General features: G+C 49.9%; 9 protein-coding genes across 9 annotated transcripts; 4 read left to right on the forward strand and 5 right to left on the reverse strand.

Moving 5' to 3' along the window:
• Positions 1–1,815: 1,815 nt before the first annotated feature.
• Positions 1,816–2,413, reverse strand: C8Q69DRAFT_505210 (putative small nuclear ribonucleo protein; the record flags this gene model as incomplete). Its single annotated transcript, XM_028632680.1, has 6 exons — positions 1,816–1,854; positions 1,906–1,969; positions 2,088–2,115; positions 2,173–2,211; positions 2,267–2,323; positions 2,389–2,413. 6 exons carry the CDS (start codon positions 2,411–2,413, stop codon positions 1,816–1,818), a joined length of 252 nt encoding a protein of 83 aa, XP_028488229.1.
• Positions 2,414–3,205: 792 nt separating this feature from the next.
• C8Q69DRAFT_505211 (hypothetical protein) lies at positions 3,206–6,322 on the forward strand (the record flags this gene model as incomplete). The annotated part of the gene is made up of 3 exons (XM_028632681.1): positions 3,206–5,403; positions 5,563–6,029; positions 6,087–6,322. The coding sequence occupies 3 exons, from the start codon at positions 3,206–3,208 to the stop codon at positions 6,320–6,322; spliced, it is 2,901 nt and encodes a 966-aa protein (XP_028488230.1).
• Positions 6,323–6,549: 227 nt separating this feature from the next.
• On the reverse strand, positions 6,550–7,914 carry C8Q69DRAFT_459441 (putative E3 ubiquitin ligase). The gene has a single exon (XM_028630075.1). It carries the CDS (start codon positions 7,815–7,817, stop codon positions 6,684–6,686), a length of 1,134 nt encoding a protein of 377 aa, XP_028488231.1. The 5' UTR covers positions 7,818–7,914; the 3' UTR covers positions 6,550–6,683.
• Positions 7,915–8,084: 170 nt separating this feature from the next.
• C8Q69DRAFT_459445 (EXS family-domain-containing protein) lies at positions 8,085–10,052 on the forward strand. Its single transcript, XM_028630076.1, has 5 exons — positions 8,085–8,379; positions 8,440–8,489; positions 8,548–9,230; positions 9,294–9,610; positions 9,677–10,052. Exons 1-5 carry the CDS (start codon positions 8,277–8,279, stop codon positions 9,748–9,750), a joined length of 1,227 nt encoding a protein of 408 aa, XP_028488232.1. The 5' UTR covers positions 8,085–8,276; the 3' UTR covers positions 9,751–10,052.
• A 512-nt stretch (positions 10,053–10,564) lies between these two features.
• Positions 10,565–12,283, reverse strand: C8Q69DRAFT_459446 (hypothetical protein). Its single transcript, XM_028630077.1, has one exon. It carries the CDS (start codon positions 11,926–11,928, stop codon positions 10,918–10,920), a length of 1,011 nt encoding a protein of 336 aa, XP_028488233.1. The 5' UTR covers positions 11,929–12,283; the 3' UTR covers positions 10,565–10,917.
• Positions 12,284–12,643: 360 nt separating this feature from the next.
• Positions 12,644–13,959, reverse strand: C8Q69DRAFT_177332 (BIG/ATPase V1 complex, subunit S1). Its single transcript, XM_028625826.1, has 5 exons — positions 13,801–13,959; positions 13,423–13,721; positions 13,259–13,366; positions 12,967–13,203; positions 12,644–12,900 (listed from the first exon to the last, which is right to left on the reverse strand). Exons 1-5 carry the CDS (start codon positions 13,893–13,895, stop codon positions 12,761–12,763), a joined length of 879 nt encoding a protein of 292 aa, XP_028488234.1. The 5' UTR covers positions 13,896–13,959; the 3' UTR covers positions 12,644–12,760.
• A 1-nt stretch (position 13,960) lies between these two features.
• Positions 13,961–14,934, forward strand: C8Q69DRAFT_177388 (nucleolar protein 12-domain-containing protein). The gene is made up of 2 exons (XM_028625827.1): positions 13,961–14,345; positions 14,396–14,934. Exons 1-2 carry the CDS (start codon positions 14,166–14,168, stop codon positions 14,858–14,860), a joined length of 645 nt encoding a protein of 214 aa, XP_028488235.1. The 5' UTR covers positions 13,961–14,165; the 3' UTR covers positions 14,861–14,934.
• Positions 14,935–15,190: 256 nt separating this feature from the next.
• Positions 15,191–15,855, reverse strand: C8Q69DRAFT_505217 (tropomyosin; the record flags this gene model as incomplete). Its single annotated transcript, XM_028632682.1, has 3 exons — positions 15,191–15,353; positions 15,419–15,723; positions 15,838–15,855. The coding sequence occupies 3 exons, from the start codon at positions 15,853–15,855 to the stop codon at positions 15,191–15,193; spliced, it is 486 nt and encodes a 161-aa protein (XP_028488236.1).
• Positions 15,856–15,974: 119 nt separating this feature from the next.
• On the forward strand, positions 15,975–17,961 carry C8Q69DRAFT_177414 (hypothetical protein). Its single transcript, XM_028625828.1, has 4 exons — positions 15,975–16,142; positions 16,197–16,531; positions 16,591–16,821; positions 16,878–17,961. Exons 2-4 carry the CDS (start codon positions 16,282–16,284, stop codon positions 17,678–17,680), a joined length of 1,284 nt encoding a protein of 427 aa, XP_028488237.1. The 5' UTR covers positions 15,975–16,142; positions 16,197–16,281; the 3' UTR covers positions 17,681–17,961.
• The last annotated feature ends 47 nt before the right edge of the window (positions 17,962–18,008 follow it).

The following is an 18,008-nucleotide window of genomic DNA, read 5'->3' on the forward strand; positions in this document are numbered from 1 at the left end:
GCAACCTCGTGTAAGTCGGCGTCCGGGTCGAGTAGCACATAACTGCATACGCCAAGAATATACCCTCTCGAACAGGTTAAACTACAATTAAAAACAACGCATACACACATAACATGCAAGCAGCAATATGGTAATCTGTAGAACCAGAATCGTATCCATGGATGTCAACCCAATTCTCCAAATCACGTGCATAGAGTCCAAGATCCCCTCTTCCAAAAAGAGAAAGACAACGAGAATGCCCATCTACTTACCGTCCCTAACCGCCCTCACGTGATATCCTCAAATCCCTCAATCTACTATGCAAGAAACAAATCATCTTATTATGCAACCACGAGGGACAAAAACAGGATATATTGTAGATCAGCAAAGTCAATTTTCCCCGCAATAACAAGATAGAGAACTCAGTAACAAAGACCGAGAGTCAAAATAAGCTACGTACTTTTTTCACCCGTTGTGGAGATCTGGGGTAAAATGGAAACTATCTTGGACCGTGATGAGGGGAAGGCGAATAGCCTTTGGCCGCTACGCTACGCTACGTAAACTTATATGTACCTAATGAGGATGAGGTGGGAAAAAGGTTACTAGTTTTTAGAGGAGGTTAACTTTTAAGTACTTGGTTGGGTGCGTGCGAGAAGGATTAACTAATGTGGGTGGGATGGATCCTGTTATGTAATGGATACTACGCTCTTTTGATGATGGCGTTCAGGTTCTGGGGGATTTGCGTGTTTGGGAGATGGAAATCTGGGGAAAGCGGAGATGGGGATGCACGTGGGTTAAATTGAGATAGGAAGGGTATGGGGATGTGGGAGTTTTGACTTGGTTTTGGGGGGGGTTAGTTGAATGGGATAGATTTGGGGGGATTGTATAGATGATGTGAGGGGTTTGTTGGCGCATAAAGTGAACGTTAGGTGATCTGTCAATCATCCGTTGTGGCAGGTTGTTTGAATCATAATTCTAGGATCGAATCTACTAGATTACTTGATTACTTGATTACTAGATCCTTTGTATATCTATAGAGGTAAATATGGGTTCAAATGCCCCCTAGAACTGATCCAAGCAAGCAATTCAACGTGTTCAGCCTAGACTATGCTTCCCGCTATTCATTATTAACAGATTTCGAAGTGGGTATAAGTTATAGCCCTGGAATATAGGTCAGTTCAAGGAATGTCTGGAGTACTGTAAGTGGACATAGTAGAGTATGTGGAAGAGGTAGGTAACAAGTTAAGTCGTGAGAAAATCTCGAATATGTGGACTGGTTTACGTGATGACTTCTTGCTTTGAATTCTGGTTTATGTATTCATAGTTGCTAGTATGTACTGCACGTTTTCGGATACATCAATTGATAATTGCCCGTGGACCCAGCTGGGTGGTGTGCGCTTTCTAGGTATGGATCGAAGGAATCAAGGGCGCTAGCCACAGGTATGTAGAAGCGCGGAGAGAGTTACCCTATATATATATGTATGAAAGGACAGAAATTTGGACCGCCTGCGAATTGAAAGGAAGAGTCAAAGGGGACTTGGGTGCTTATGATAGACAAGAGATATCAACCAGCTACCTTTGGTACGATAGACTACGAAAATAGTCTTATATCAAGTCTGCTTGAGGCCCCTGGCCTTTCCATGTGAGCTATTCCTAGATCAGTGAAATCCGAGAATGAGAACGTCCAAATTTTTTTCAGGAGAGACCGCTGAACATCCAATCATCGCAACTCGGGAATAATAAATTAGATTCGTGAATACTTTCTGCCTTCCTCTATCTTGCTATGGAACACTTTTTCATCATCATATCACTTGACAGTCTTGCTTGAAAACGTCTTCATGAGCTACCAACCGGTCCCTCGCCTCCAGGAATGAGCTAGACAGTCGTCAGCCAGTGACATCTCAGCTAATTCAGGGGCAAACTCACCATGCAAACATTGTTGCCGTTAAGGAGAATCTTAGGAAGCTTGATCCGGGCACCCGTGTAGTCGCTTTACAAAAATCAGCTACGCATCTCTCCAGGATGACGAGTAACATAAGAGCATTCGAATAGAACACTTCAGATACCAAGCAAGATGCAAAAAGACAACTCAGAGTAACCGCACTTACAATTCTGTCACGTCTTCCAAGACCATGTCTGATTACACTGTTAGCCACCTGAACATGCAGAATCCATGTTTATGGCAATACTTACTCACGTAGTCATCAAAACCAAGCAGAGTCCCCGAAAATTCTGAGGCGCGATTAGTAAAATTCTCGGTTTCAAACTTGATCACATTGGGACCAACCCTTGTCGCCTTTCATCACAACCCAGATTTTCGAACCAACACACTTGTCAATCAACTCTTCCATTCAGTCAGCGTTGACCCCTCTAGGTAGGATATTACGCTGATAGATATTTAGCACTCACCGAGAGGAAGAAGTTGGGAGGCCATTGCGGGGAAGGGGGGAAGAAATTGCTTCTTGATGTAGTCTGATGATCGCTGACACTTGACTATAACAGGATATCTCTGCTATAAAGTCCTATGTCATATAGGTCAAGGTCGATAAGGCGTTTCTCGAATAAGAATAAGATCGATGATCTAGAGTAGTCTGAGGGTTGCGATAGGGCTGCCATCGGACCACTCACGCCGGCCTCGGGAGCGGAGGAGAAATTGTTATGCCGTCCCGAAAGATAGTCTAACCTTTACTGGACTAGTGCGGCATCACGAGATTGGGTGCGCTGTAGCTGTGGACCATTGGTCCACCTCGAAAGTTACCGGAGATCCATGGCTATCTCGATTCAAAGATCTCAGATGATGTCTCTTTCACAAGCAGTCTCTGAAGAAGGCTGTACTCCATAGCTCTCGCAGTATAGGATCCAACGAAGCAATGCTCTTCGTCCAATAGCAAGCGTTCAGACCAACTGAATTGTTCAAGTTTTGGACATCATGATCGTTTATGATGGGGATCCGCCCGCTATTCTCCACGGGCTTAAGGCACCGCCCCTTCGCTACTTCCAGTGTACACAAGGTTAGCAGCTGCTGTTGTCGTCGAAAGTATGGCAGCCTACAGCAGTACGACCTGCACAGTCTAAGGTTGGTGTGCCTTCAGTTGCCCTTTGTTCGCTACTGATCCTGGGTGATAGGCGCAGGAGCAATGGATGTGCAATATCTAGTCGGAGGAAGACCAACGGAGCCGTTGCCCCTGATGCTCCTAGAGCATATACCTCCAGCTTCACGTGCAGGATGTTTCATTCCACTCCTATTCCCCGTATCGAAATCTCCGACGAAACCCAGGAGGAGTACGAGCTTGAGGACTTCGCGGATAATGGTTCCAACAGTATATCTGGTGATCTTGGGGCGATGATTCGGAATAGACAAAGAGCTAGGAAACCAGCGGATCTACTGTCGATACGACAACAGAAGATGGTCGAGACCGGACAACGCTCTCTGCCTGCGCTTCTGATAGCGGAACAGATCGTGAAACTACGACGAGAATACCGCAGACTCGAGTCTATGTTTTCTGCATTAACCCCTGTGGACGAGCTGGTTTCAGAGTACCTGTCATTGAAACATGTCTGGCTTGAGCGTCAATTAGCGACGTGCGCTTCGTCAATCATGGATGCCGAACTCGAACATGGCCGAATCAGAAATGCCCGACTACAAAGGCTTGAAGACCGCTTGGCTGCACTCACCCACTGCATTTCATACTATGATGGCGTGATGCGCACAACAGAGCGCACATTGAAATTGTTGCAGCTCGAATCGGACATCTCCGCACTAGTGCTATCTACCAGTGACTTGATAGAGGAAGTCGGTGAATTTCTCAGGCCATGCATATCCGCTAGAGAAAAGATCAATGACATTCTGGAGAAAATAAAGTCTTTAGGAGATGATTACGAAGACGTCAGACGCATTTTTCGAATGGCCGAGTCTAATCTGATAATGATACAGCTGGATCTCGAGAATATTAAGAATGATAGACGATATTTCACTCCCGCAGTGCGAGAGATTTTCCATCATCATTACATGGCTCTTGGTACGATTATATCATCGACAATGGCAACCTCGCATATCTTCCGCTCATACCATCTTTCGAGGAAACTGTCAGAAGGCCCACTAGGTCGGGCGTGGTATCCATATCTACTGCGCAAGTATGCAACAGAGAAGAACTCCAGGGATACCAAGTCAGAAACCCGGCGAGACTCTATCATGGCTCTCATTTCTCCTCGAAAAGGTCCTCGCAAATCGCCCCGTACAGCAACGGTTCTTCCGCAGACATACGCAAAGATCCTGCAACGGTTCTATTTGAGCAGATTGGGCAAGAGGAGATCTTCTTCTAACTCCTTGTTGAATATATATTGGAGGCAATTGGATGTTCTGGCCCCTTTCGACCTCATCCTTCGCTCTACAAATATCATCTCCAAACGGCTGATGGATCTCGCAAGATCACTCTCCGCAGGGAATAGCGACATGTGGTTAAATATTAGAAGCGATACCCGCGTTATGTTTCGAGAAAAAACCAAGAGACTCTTTCGCCGCTGGACCGCTCATCGTTTCGAATTTCTCGCGGCGTACCAGTCACTGGTTTACATCAACTGGCTGCGATTGGAGACCGAGAATAAGCTTTATGCTCTTGGTGATCGCACAGTCGGTCATGGAGTTCTTACTCCGCCGAGAAATTTGAGTCATGACACTCGAGCTTTCCTTCGATGGACTTATCAAGTGGCGGCCGACGAGGCCGAGATCATCTCATTGACACTAAAAGACAAGCGGACTACGATCTTCAGGATAGCAAATGACGATCCGCCAATGTCCCATGAGCAGCGCCAGACGTACAGTGAGATCATGCTGGACTATGGATCTGAAAGTTCTGAAAGTTCTTTCCCCTCGCCGTATGGACGTACTGCAACGAGCATGCATCCCCACAAGGTTACAGGTCTTCGACTCGGCCCGTTGCTACGAAAGTCGAGAGCAAAGCCAGTAGCTAAATCAAGGGAAGATTCAGACAGGAAAGCGGACCCGAAAGTCGCTACTATGTCGAGGAAGGGTCAAGGATACAAACGCGATGGCTTGAAGAAAATAGATGCGACAAAGACCGAAAAATGGCGCACTTCACCGCGTCCTCCTAGGTATGGGGATCATGGGCAACCGAGCGCTCCTCGCCGCAGACCATCGGACTGGCGGCTGAAGAGGCAGCAGCAGAAGAAGCACCAGTACTTGGATAGTGGGCTTAGGAGGGTAAGACAACCCGTCGATTTCGGAAAGTTCTCGTTCAGCAGAAGATCGTATACCTCTGGATCGGCTATCACGCGCGTAGGCGCAACAGAGATTGGAAGGTGCGATCCAAATCTTGTGCCTGGCCCGAATTCTTCATTGGCACCCGTTGTTAGTTTCGACAGTGAGGGGTGTCGACAGCAGAATACGGCCACATCTGGGTTGAAGTGCGTTGATGCACGGAACATTTCAGGACCATCTCATGTTTCCGAAAACCAGTTACATACTCCACGATTCTGGAGTCATCATTTATATAAAAGGCCCGGGGGGGAGAATATCACGGTCCATTATTGCAAGTCTTTGGAGCGGACTGAACAAGTGTGCAGATATTTCCTCGATAGCCCCGTTGTAGGCTTCGACATCGAATGGAAGGCACAGGCATCATTATCAGATAGTATTCAAAACAATGTATCTCTGATACAGCTGGCAAATGAGGAACGGATAGCGTTATTCCAAATCGCGCTATTCAAACCGGCTAAGACGCTCAACGACCTCGTGGCCCCATCGCTCCAGAAAATCCTCGAATCTAGCGATATCACGAAGGTGGGCGTGTCTATCCGAGCAGACAGTACCCGCCTGCGCAAGTTTCTGGGGATCGATGCACATGGTCTCTTGGAACTCAGCCACCTATATAAGCTGGTGAAATACTCTCAGTCCAATCCAAAAATGGTTAACAAAAGACTGGTGAATCTGAGCCTTCAGGTCGAAGAGCATCTTGGGCTGCCTTTAGACAAAGATGACGACGTGAGGCGAAGTGACTGGACCCGGCCGCTGGATTACAGCCAAGTCCAGTGTAAGTTCAAGTACTCGTCCCTGTCTCCAAACGACTAGCTAACCTTACCTTCAATAGACGCTGCTACAGACCCGTATGCCTGTCTTTGCTTGTTTAACGTCATGGAAGCAAAGAGGAAAGCACTTGATCCTGTTCCGCCGCGCCCGGCTTTCGTGGAGCTGGATCTTCCTATTCGTTTTGCAAGTGGAGAAGCCGTATCCGTGGATGCAACTCCGGTGGAGGAAACAGCTGGTCCTGATCCTGAAACGTCTGGATTTTCACATGACGACCGTCCCAAGGAGCGCGGTTTATAGATGAGTTATATATCCTTGTGCATATCCCTGTCTATATTGAGGTTTGCGGCTATGAAATTCAGCTTCTGTGTCTTGTATAGATACCACGATGGGATTCTAAAGTTGGTATGATATAGAAGTATACGCAGTTTTAGCTAGTATACATTATTGCAAGGGTTCGTCTATGAGAATACCATAAATAGAAACTATATATATAACTCAGGATCTTTCTACGATATGCGGAAACGTGCTCGACGTAGGGGTATATTAAGTTGACATAGCTAATTGTTTCAGATCATACACAACATCAGACAACATGTTTATACAACGACGCTCAGCCGAAAGGGATACACCATAACGCCAGAAATGCACTGATTTTCGTCTACCCACGCAACGGTAGCACCTTCGACGCCAACACCTCCTGTCGACATAACGGGCATTCCGGTTTCTCGCGAACCCAGTCTCGAATGCAATTCCAACAAAAGACATGTCCACACGTAGTCACGCTTGGATCCTTGAACTCGTCTATGCATAGCGTACATTTGCGCTGCTGACCTGCAGGAATCCAGGAAACGGCCGTGGGGTCTTCTGATAGGTCATAGCGCGGGACCGATGCAGGGAGCAGCGGCGTGGAGGGCGGATTCTGGATGGATCGTGGCACGCTTTCATCCTTCCGAGTCGGCGCTCTGGATTCAGAAACAACATCGTCCTTTCCTTCCTGTACAGACGCCAGGGTCTGTCGGATGTGGATGACTCCCTGTACGGTCATCTGTAAGACCAGCAGGACTCCTAGAACTTCGTAGCCAATGCGCTGCTCACTCTCTCCGATTTTCTTCGTGAAGACGTAGCGCAGACCCCAGAAGCGCTTGGAAAGGTGGTAGTACGCCCCTGTAAAGTAAAACGTCGCTAGACTAAGCGCATAGATTGGTGAGAGGGAGGTAATCGAGTCGAGATGCTCGAGAATGTACGACTGCACGCGGAGCTTGGTGAAGAATGTATTCTCTCTCCCTTTCTTCTGTGCAGATAGCTTGACGGATCCAGTCCGTTGAGCTTTCTTCGCTTGCTCGCGCGCGACGTTTCGCTCGAGCTTCAGACGGAGTCGCTGTCGGAACGAGGGCAGGATGCGTTGCAGGACCCATGGTAGTAGAATACTGCTCACGATATAGCCCGCCCTCCGCACAATCGATGGGAATTGTAGCGTGTCATCTTCCAACTGAACGACGTCGCAGTATTCCTCGCCTAGTGTCCGGTTGCCGAGCAGGGTGGTGAGGGAGAAGTAGAGGAGCTCTGTTAGACGCTTGATGGCGTCTGTATGGACGTGGGCATATCGAGCACCGCGCAGAGATCGGGCGATCGATTGTGCTTGGCTCGTCAGTGTACTGGTGATGAAGGCGTCCTTCTCGTGAGAGCGGATGATGTCCGGTGACGTTGCGAAAGGGTAGAAGTGCGGCGCAGGAGCAGGAGCAGAACTCGCAGAAGCTCCCTCTGGAGACGGTCCTGAGCTATCGTCTGCCATGGTGGGTGAGTTGGAGAGAGTAGAGTACGTTGCTGCTCTCAGACGAGCAGAGCGTGGATAAAGGCGGATATCAAGCAGCCCAACCTCGGTCTACTCGGTCTGTATCTATCTCGGTCTAGAGTGCTATGATCTGACTAAGAGGGCGAATCCGGGGTGACCGCCACGTGACTTGCCGCGGCAGCTCCCACGTGATATGATACACATCACGTGAGAGGCGCGGACGAAGTGGGCTCTGGCTTGACCGTCTCAGTAAGGCTTGATCCTTGGCTGGAGTCGAGACCGGCCAGTCCACCGCGACCGGACTCTGCGTCCAGATCAATTATAACTACTAATTGCTGCGTCTGAAACGCCTGTCCGATGTCCCTCACCTCCAGTCGCTCTTTATCTTTCTGATTCTTGTCTTTCTGCCATTTCTTTCTCTTTGCAGTACCGGGGTTTTGCAGCGGACCGCTCGATGTAATGATGGATTTGGATCGACGCGAGATCGAGATACCGCCGGAACTAGATGGCTTCAGTGTATTGTTTCCACTGCCCTACCGGTTGGCATTGATAGTGGTTGCTGGTCCGTGGACACCCCTGACAAGCTCAGAAGGACTCTGAACGGAGCTGACCTTGTGCGTAGGCTTCTGGGGTTGGGGAGTGAATCTGCATTACTTGTCCAAATTGAAGATCGTAAGCGCACTTCCGGAGAAGCAAGAAATAAGTCGCGTGCTAAATAGTAACGATTCAGGATGTCCCAGCCTTGATCCGATACCCTGCGCGACAGGCCCCCAACCAAAAGCCGCATCATGTCTCCGTATACCATCTTGCGACCCTATTGACGATTCCACTCGGAGCTTCCCTTCTCCTTTTCTGGATGCTCACACATGGCTCCATCGAACGGGTCAAGTCACTGGAATGGTTCCCTCAAATATACGTCATTATATTCCTAATCATCCTTATTCTGCCGGTCCGCCGTCTCTCTCGCTCTGGTCGGTATCGGTTCCTCATGACGCTGAAGCGTATCAGTATCGGTGGGCTGGCGCAGCCGCAGGACGGGAAGTTTGGGGATATCCTGTTGGCTGATGCTCTGACGAGCTACGCCAAAATACTGGGGGATCTTTATGTCAACTTTTGCATGCTGTTTACAGGAGGCATGTCCGCCACCGGAAAGCCCAATCGTGCTTGCGGCGGGGAGTTCGTTGTGCCTATTATCGTTGCTGTTCCCAGCTTGATCCGGTTCAGACAATGTCTAATCGAGTTTGTTCGCGTCCAGAAACAGCGGGACAGGGGAGATGGCTGGGGTGGACAGCATCTAGCTAACGCCTTGAAATATGCCTCTGCGTTTCCGGTGATTGCTTTGACGGCTTTGCAGCGCAACTACAACCCGTTTGTCGTGGGACAGATCAGTGAAGTGCAGCTGTATCATATGTGGTAAGTGCGGGTACTGGGAGCACACTATCGATATAGTTATCCGATTTCTGACATACGTAATAGGATCTTCTTTGCATGCATCAACTCTTTCTATTCCTTCTACTGGGACGTGACCAAGGATTGGGATCTCACTCTCTTTACCGAGGCACGGAGCGATCCCCAGCAACCATTCGCATTGCGTCGGAAAAGATGTTTCCCGACAAGTAAGATGTATTATGGCGCCATCATCATTGACTTTTTCCTTCGCTTCACATGGACCTCAAAACTCTCCTCGAAATTCGACCACATCAATGAGACCGAGTTCGGTCTTTTCATGCTTATGTTCCTTGAAGTCGCAAGGCGTTGGATGTGGATTTTCTTCAGAGTTGAAACCGAATGGGGTAAGTAGACTATCTTATCTTGGTCTCAACTTTTTCTATCGATGGTCCTATGCTCACATTCCACAGTCAGGAGTATCCGCGGCCCCGCCCCTGACGACATTCTTCTTGGAGAGTTCAATCGGAAATTGGATGAAGACTGAGAGGTTTGATGACTTTGATAGCGTTTCATTCTTCTTTTGCATTTGGTTATTGCCTATTCCTATGGAGGAATCGACCCAGCATGAGCTCGAAGTCTCACCGTTTGGTGCGAGCACGTGTAACTACATGTAACTATAATCCCGATAGACTTGTCGGTATATTTCATAACAAAGTTCCCTGATGCGGATTGTAACAACGCTCGGATACGAAATATATATAAAGCTAGATGCTATAATTACCCCCTTTAGTTCCTTCAGGCAGGGAAAGTTCTTCCACACATCAAAATACAATCTGATTTCGAGACCATGTTGCAAATATAGCTAATTGGTTCGATTACGATGAAATTATTAGTTGAAGTGGAACAATACGACTGCCGACGCTTCCCCCCCCCCCCCCCCCGCCGCCTTCATGACTCATGATGATTGTCATTTTGCGTGATCGACCAGAGCAGCTTCTTTAGACTTGATTCCATTTCTTGTCTGTATCTAGACACGAATAGCTTGTTTAACATACCTTCTGTGAATTGCATTGGCAATCTTTTCTTTATCCAAGGACATTTCCATCTCATAGCTTCCTGACAAGGTGTGCCTGTAGTATAAGAAATGTGTGGATTTTGATGCGTTGGTGAAATGGAGGGATGGGAATGCGGTTGATATTGAGAAGTTCGGGTTGGTGAGGAGGCCGGGTGAAGATGAGTGAGATGTATTGGAGGATTATGGGAAATGAGACACATAAAGGGGATAATAGACATCATCCAGTGCGGAATTGACGGCCAGTGGAGAGGAGTATATATTTGTCTCTTTTTATAAACTGCAGTTCCGTGTGCAAATAATCGTTTATTGTCGTTATTTGTCGCTATATATTCCGAGACTATGTTACTAATGAGCTCGCTATTATATGCTTGGCTGTTTGACGGAGGGGAATCATTAGAACCTCTAATCCAAGACCATATAGAACCGCATATGTCATGATGAAAAAATAATCACCGAATATGAAACCGGAATACCAGGAGAAGCAAATTGGACCGGATAATCTAGCACTGTACACGGCCAAGCCAATATAGAACAGAACAATCAATAAATAGTTACGCTATGGAAACTAAGTCCATTCCATCCGAAAAGTCCCAATATGTAGAAGAATGCTCGCCGTAAGATACTTTGCATTGGAATTCACCTGCGCTCCATATCGGACCCCGGAGTGTGGCTGTCAAACAGATCCTCCAAGTACGTGCTAGGTGCTCTCCCTTGCGGTGGTACGTTCAGAGAAGTGGTGGAAATGTGCGCCTGAGATCCCCTATACGACCTATCATGGCCTATATGAGGTGACATGAGTGGTGACGCAGGAGGGCTCGGGGCTGATCCGGTTCGAGTGTATCCTTGAGACTGCGGTCCTAGGTTGGAAAGACCTACACTGGAACCATCGACTGCCGTATTACTAGACGCGTAATAACCAGCTGGGAGATAATTCGAAGCTCTGTTTGCATGACCCTGCATTCCCCCACCAGCTGTAGGTGAGTAGAAGAGCCCGCTGGTTCTGGTGGATGACTTGGGTATGGGAGGAACCTGGCTGCTGCGATGGCCTGTGCCTAGCTTTTCCATGGACATGGTCGAACCAGGAGCCTGACTGTACATTGTAGATCTCCGCCTCGAGCGGCGGCGCCTCATTCTCCCGGCCAAGAGGGCTTTCTTTTCGGACCGCGCCTGGAGCCAGGCAGCCTTACGGACTGACCTGTTGACGGACCAGGCTACCATTCCACGCCATGCTAAGATAACCAGTCCGCAGAAACCCAACGCGGCACCAACGGCGATAAAGACAGTCCCTTCTGGAGCTTTCGACTTGCGCATGTACGGGGCGTTTTCAGTGGGAGGAACCGACGGAGTAGGGTAGTTGTAACTGGTCGTAGCCGCTGCTGTAGTCGACAGTGCAGGCAAAGAATTGCCCGACGTCGAACTGGCACTATCGCTAGCACTTGTACTGGTCTCTGTGCTGCTCTCACTTGAGCTGGCAGTAGTCAGCGCTGGAAGCGAGTCGCCTGTTGTCGCTGCAGCAGTGTTTGCAGCAGTCGTGGCGGCGTCATTATTGGTATCAGTCGACGCAGATACACCGGCGACCATCAAAACGAGTAGGAGACCAAGCAGAAAGGCAGGTAGGGCAGTCAGCCCGCCTCGAGAGATTCTCATGGCAAGTCTGATCTTCCTCGACACTCGGGGACGGCCGAAATTCGTACTGTGCTGTTTGGCTTATATTTCGATCCGCCTCCAATTCATAGAGTATTTGCAAAGTCGGGAACGACCAGAATTGAGAAGGATAGTCGTCGTAATAGGGGCCTAGATGATCGTCGCAATGCGATATCCTCAGTCTGACCGGTGAAGCGTCCTCGAAGACAGGAAAGTCAACAAACAAGACTTTCCAGAGCCACTGCTTACACGGTGGTGGCTCACGCAAGCCAGCGACCAAGAAGAGCTAGTGGTGAGGATTCAAACAACCACCAGGCAGACTGGAGGACGACAAGAAGACATCGAGGGGTCGTCCTTGTCGGCTGTTTCTCCCTCTTTCTCCCTGTTTGTCTCGGCTGTCCCTGCCTGAGGCTGACTGCACTGCACGGACCAATAGGAGCGGCAGGATCCAGATGGGTTGTCACGTGGGAGTTATATTTAGTTTCCCCAGCGACACCAGTTGGCAAGTTTATGATCACAGTATATCCTGTCTGATTACTCTTTCTTACTGCGCTCCGAATACGTTGGATATCAGTCTCTGGATATATAGCCATACAAAGTAGCGTGATATCCTGTCGAGGAACAGTTGATCAATTCTATAAGAGGGACTAACAAGTACCTGGATGAACATAAGTTCGTGGATTGAGAACTCCCCTTTCTGGAACAGGACGAAGAGAGCATGACGGATATATAAATAGTGATAGATGGCAAAACTCCCCTGGGAAACAGAGCAAGATAGACACTGCTAGAATACAGAAACGGAGACGTTACAACTAGACAAACAACACGAATGTTGCTACTGCTGCTTTTTCTGCGAGTTGGGCGCAGTGTCCTTCTCGAATGCGGCATACGGGACTTGAAGACTCGTCAGGGCGCTAAAGCCGACATACAGGATAGCCAGAAAGGCGAAACCGGCGATGAGGCCCATGTAGATGCCTATGTACGGTTAGTACCAACATGAAGAAAAAAGGTAGTCAATGATGTGGTTTAGAGAAAACAGACCTGGAGTGAGGAATTGGTACTCTTCGAAGACTGATTGACTGCCGCTGCCCTCCCGGCGGGCGTTCGAGGCATAGTCGCGTTTCAGATCCATGTGGACCGGTTCTTGGCTGTCAACATCGGGGTGATACATGAAGGACTCCGGCTGTTCACCATCAATCAACTCGCGAGGTGAGGTGACGTAAATAACGGTGTACTTCTTCGACGAAATGCGGTCAACGATATCGGCGAGGAAGCCATCTAGAAACAGTGAGTTCATGTAATCAGAATTCCGGCTGGGCTCCGGATCACCAACCGTTATGTTGGAGCTGGTGCCGTCTGTCGGTGGCTGCCGACGGAAGCACTGGGAAGTCGACACTAATCACACGAGGACCTTTTTCAAAGCTTGACGGGTAAGAGCCAGCTGGATATCGATCAGTATATCTTGCTGGATGTAGTCGCTAGCGTAGAACAACTCACTGGAAGCGTCGATGTGCGTCGTCTGAGCACCGCACTTCTTCTCTAGTAGCTCCTGGATGTACTTGGCATCCAGCTCGCCAGATACTTCGCTCACACTGAAGCTTGACTTGATCGCCTTATCCTTACCGGACAGCTTCTCGTATAACCGGGGTGCGGACTTCGGCTTGGAGAAGTCGGAGACATGAACACCAGGCTGGGAGGCCATAACGTAGTAGTCAGAAGGGCAGGTGCTGAGCGCGGATGCAATTTCATCCGACAGAGACGAAGCAGTCTTAAGCTGGGCAGACGAGCCTAAAAGCCTGCAGTAGAGCTCATCGTTAGATGGTCTGTCTGAGATCTGCGGGGACGAGTATCAACAGCAACATGGGAGGCACGTACTCAGATGTCGATGCGAGGATAAAGGGCGAGGTGTCAACAAATGCATTGACAACCCCCGTCCCAAGAGTAAGCAACCCGATCCCTCGTAGATGCATGTTGGCGTGTGTTGTTCCTGGAGAGGGTTCCGGGTCAAGCTGGTTGATGTCGAGGTGGTGATGATGGCCCCGAAGGCGGTCGGCCACTTCAACCAACCACGGCGGGACTTGGCGAGATCTCACAGAAGCTCGAGCCTGCACCAGCTTTTTCCAGCGGGTCTTGAAACTTATCAGAATAATAATATGTCCTTGTATCACGGACAATCTCAGTTCTAAAAAATTTCCCCATTGCCCTGTCTTGTGACTAGACAAGACAAAATCTCATCTATCATGGGCCCACAGTTGAAAAAGCGCAAGTTGACCACTGCGGTCGAGGAAGTCACATTTGATGATACCGCGCGCCATGAATTTCTCACGGGCTTTCACAAGCGAAAGCTGCAGCGGGCAAAACATGCACAGGAGATCGCCGAGAAGAGAGCGCGAGAAGAGCGGATACAGCATCGGAAAAAGGCAGGTACAACCCCAGAGCAACTCAGGAGTCTCTTTCTAACGTCTTGCAGCTCCGTGAAGAGCGAAATGCAGAATTTCAACGGATCCTGGAGGAAAATGAGAGACAGCTGAAAAAGCTGCGGGAAGATACCGACTCTGAGTCTGAAGAAGAGTCGGATTCAAACGAGGAGGAATGGAAGGGGTTCGAAGAGCCTCCGGCGGTGGACTATGAAGCCGAATATATTGACGAGGATAAATACACTACCGTCACAGTGGAGGAGATGGATGCTTCCAAGGAAGGCCTCTACAAAGCCGAGAAGGATGAATCGGATGAGCACAGTAGTCGCAAACGGGATACTGTGCCGGCTGTTACTAAGACCAATTCTGCGACGAAGAAAGCCAAGAGAGCAGGTGATGACAAACCGAAGAAGAAGAAAAAGAAGTTTCGCTATGAAAGCAAGGAAGAGCGCAAACTAGCGCGAACAAAACAGAAGATCAGCAAGAAGAGGAAGGCAGACGCTCGGAGGGACCGGTGAGATGGGGCGTGTATACTCACACAAAGCAGCTTCCGTGCCACACTCTACGGGGTGGAGTTCAATATACCAGGGCAATTTTTCATTAATCATGCTCTCTATGTACCACCACCATATGGCTAATACGGCGGGGGATATTGGGGAATAAGAACTAAACACATATTGATCCATACAGGGACAAGATCGAACCAGTAGGCAGATAAGGGCTTGTGTGACTAGGCTGTCTGCTAAAGAGAAGGGAAAGGGGACGACCCCGAGTCAGATGGTGGTTTGATAGGGAGACTGCATCCGGCATCTTCCAGCCCGCTAATAGCAATGTACAGGTATGCCTTTCTAGACGTTGCTGATGGACACCTCGAGGTCGTGCAGCTCTTTCTGTAGCTCCGCATACTTCTTCGACATCTCTTCGTACTTGCTCTCCCACTGGTCCCGGGCAGCCTCCAGAGCCTGCACCTTGCGTTCGTAGTGACCCGCCTTGACATCGGTTTGACGCAGCCTGCACGCACTTCGTTAATACCAGGCGGGGTGATCGACAGTGATGCATGTGAACTATAGACGTACTTCTCGTTGGTCTCACGAAGGTTCTTATCCGCCTCCTCGGCCTCCTCCTCGAGCAGCTGGAGACGTCGCTGCAGAGCCTCGTTCTGGGTGTCGTGCTGGGCACTCTGGCTGGCAGAGTCCTTGGCCTCCTTGATGCCAGTCTCGAGCTTCTCGATCTCGGCCTCCAGCAGCTGGTTTCGGTGGGTGAGGGAGGTGATCTCCTGCTCCTTTGCCAGGTTCTCCTGCTCCAGCGACTTGACCTTGTTCTTGAGCTCCTCCACCTTCGAATGGGCCTCATCCGCCTCCAGGCGGAGAGAGTTCATTTTCTGGGAGACATGTGGTCAGCCTGGGAGCCATTGCCGCGTTGACCCGTGTTGCCTCGTGGGCAAGGGTCGGGATAGTCTCCTAGGAGCTACCCCGCCATCCGATGGAGTACTCACCTCCTTGATCTTATCCATGATTGCGGGGGGTATCGAAGGCACGAAACAAGAACTATGTATGGATGAAGGGAAGAGGAGTTTCAGAAGGCTTTCGCTCAGCGAGAAACCAGAAGGGCGATGGAAGAAGTGGTGAACGTGGAGTCGTTGGGTTGGAAGGAGAGCGAGTGGAGGGCGAGTTGGTTGGCGGTAAGCTGGCCGATGCACTATTGGCCTTAGTTTGAGGTTTCAGGAGCGGGCGGTGGAGAGCGACGCCAGAGCGATCGTCCCGTCTCCACGGGCAACCGCCCAAACACAAAACTGAGAGAGTATTGGTATATTGCCTCATCTATCTATCTATCTAGAACTAACTGCGTTGCCAGCATCCTATCCTGTCGACGCGGCATAGAGATAGCAGATTCACCTTCTACCGTGGATGCTCCCTGACAACACCACGATCCCGCCGCCATGCTGGCTCTACGCGACCAGGAGAACTTGGTGCACGCGCACCAGACCACCGCCGCCGCGAAGCCCTTGAATCAAGGAACTAGAGGATTACAGCCCAAGACGCCCGGCCTGAGAAACCAGAAGACGCCATTCAAGATCCCCCTGAACGACGAGAACAATGCAGGGCTCTTTGGGAAGAAAGGGAAGGGAAATGAGAATCGCAATGAGAATACGATCAAGCCGGGCAAGGATGCCTTTGTCACCCCGCTGGGTATGTGGCAGTGATACTGGCGATCTCAGGGAATTAGACTGACGGATCCGCGATGGCAGGGCCTCGCAATCGTGCACCGCTGGGGATGAAAACTACCAATGCCAAAGCCAAAGGACTTCAGACGCCCGCACCGCCTGCGGAGTCCGCCAAGAAGACGAACAAGAGGGGTTCAACGGGTCAGAAAGCGAAGAAGGCAGCTCCGGTTGTGCAGCCAGCAAGGACAGAGCTGCTGGGCAATCTGACGGAAGATGATATCCCCGATATCGAATATATGCCACCCAAGCCGCAAGGTAGGATCCTCGTCGACTAGCAGTTGCTCCGTTCCAAGCGTGTTAACCTGTCACAGAGTTGCCTGATTTTCCTGACGACATCACTTATGATACTACCTTCCCCCAGTTCCAAGGAAAGAATATCGCGCTCGGATGGGAGAGGGTGTACGGGAACGAGGAGGTTGGCCCGGACGGTCTGACCAAGAGGGAGCGTAAATTTCAGGAAGACTCGATCGCGTACGACAAGATGGTGGATGAAATGATCCAGAAGCAGGTGGATGCCATGCCATTGTTGGGAATCGACGAATTCCCTGACGAGCCGTGCCTGGAAGAGATCGAGAAGCAACGAGAAGAGGAGCGTCGTGCGAAAGAGGAGGCCAGCAAGAAAAGGCACACGAGGAGTGTTTCAACCAGGAGCATTTCGACGGTGAAATCTCGCGAGGCTGCTGCAGCTCTTTCGCGCCCCTCTTCGTCTCTCTCAAAGGGAAAACCAGCTACTGCGCCGAAATCGCGGCCAACATCTGCCCTTAGCACGAGGAGCAAGAAGACTCCGGCCCCCACCAACCCATCGTCTATGCGCCATACTGCCGCTGCCGTCAGCTCCAGGACCACTGTTGGTTATTCCAAGGGCAGAAGCGTGTCGTCTTCCCTCAATGGCAAGACCGCCAAAGCCGAGACAACCCGTCCGGCGTCGAGCAGCATCATCTCTCCAACCACGTACACGGGACTTTACGGACCTCCTCCCGTAGGCAGCGAAATGTGGATGCGCCGCAAGACTGCTGAGTACTGTGCGCCAGATGAGCCGGAGGAGGAAGTCAACGAGATTCCCCCCTTCTACGAGGAGGACGAAGAGACGCAGAACTTCCAATTGACCCTGTAATAATCATTGATGTGCGACAATTGCAGAATGGGTGTTTCGGGGTATGGCCTGTCTTGGACGATATGTTTCATTAGGTATACAGTATTGGGTGGACATGGTATTTTTTATTGCATCGAGCTTCCTGGGGTGCTCCGGGCGTTTACTGAGCAAGAGCAAGATGTCACTGGCGTTCCTGGAGGCTACAGGAAATAGCAACCTTGGGTCCAGCAAGGTAGATATCAACAGGGCGAATAAATGATAGCATGTATCAAGCTACAAACAAAGCTTTCCCACGGAATCAGTCTCTTGGCGTGCCATAGAAATCGAACATCTGGTCTGAACCACGTAA

The sequence above is a fragment of the Paecilomyces variotii genome (assembly GCF_004022145.1).
Source record: "Paecilomyces variotii strain CBS 101075 chromosome Unknown C8Q69scaffold_2, whole genome shotgun sequence".
NCBI classification, from domain to species: domain Eukaryota; kingdom Fungi; phylum Ascomycota; class Eurotiomycetes; order Eurotiales; family Thermoascaceae; genus Paecilomyces; species Paecilomyces variotii.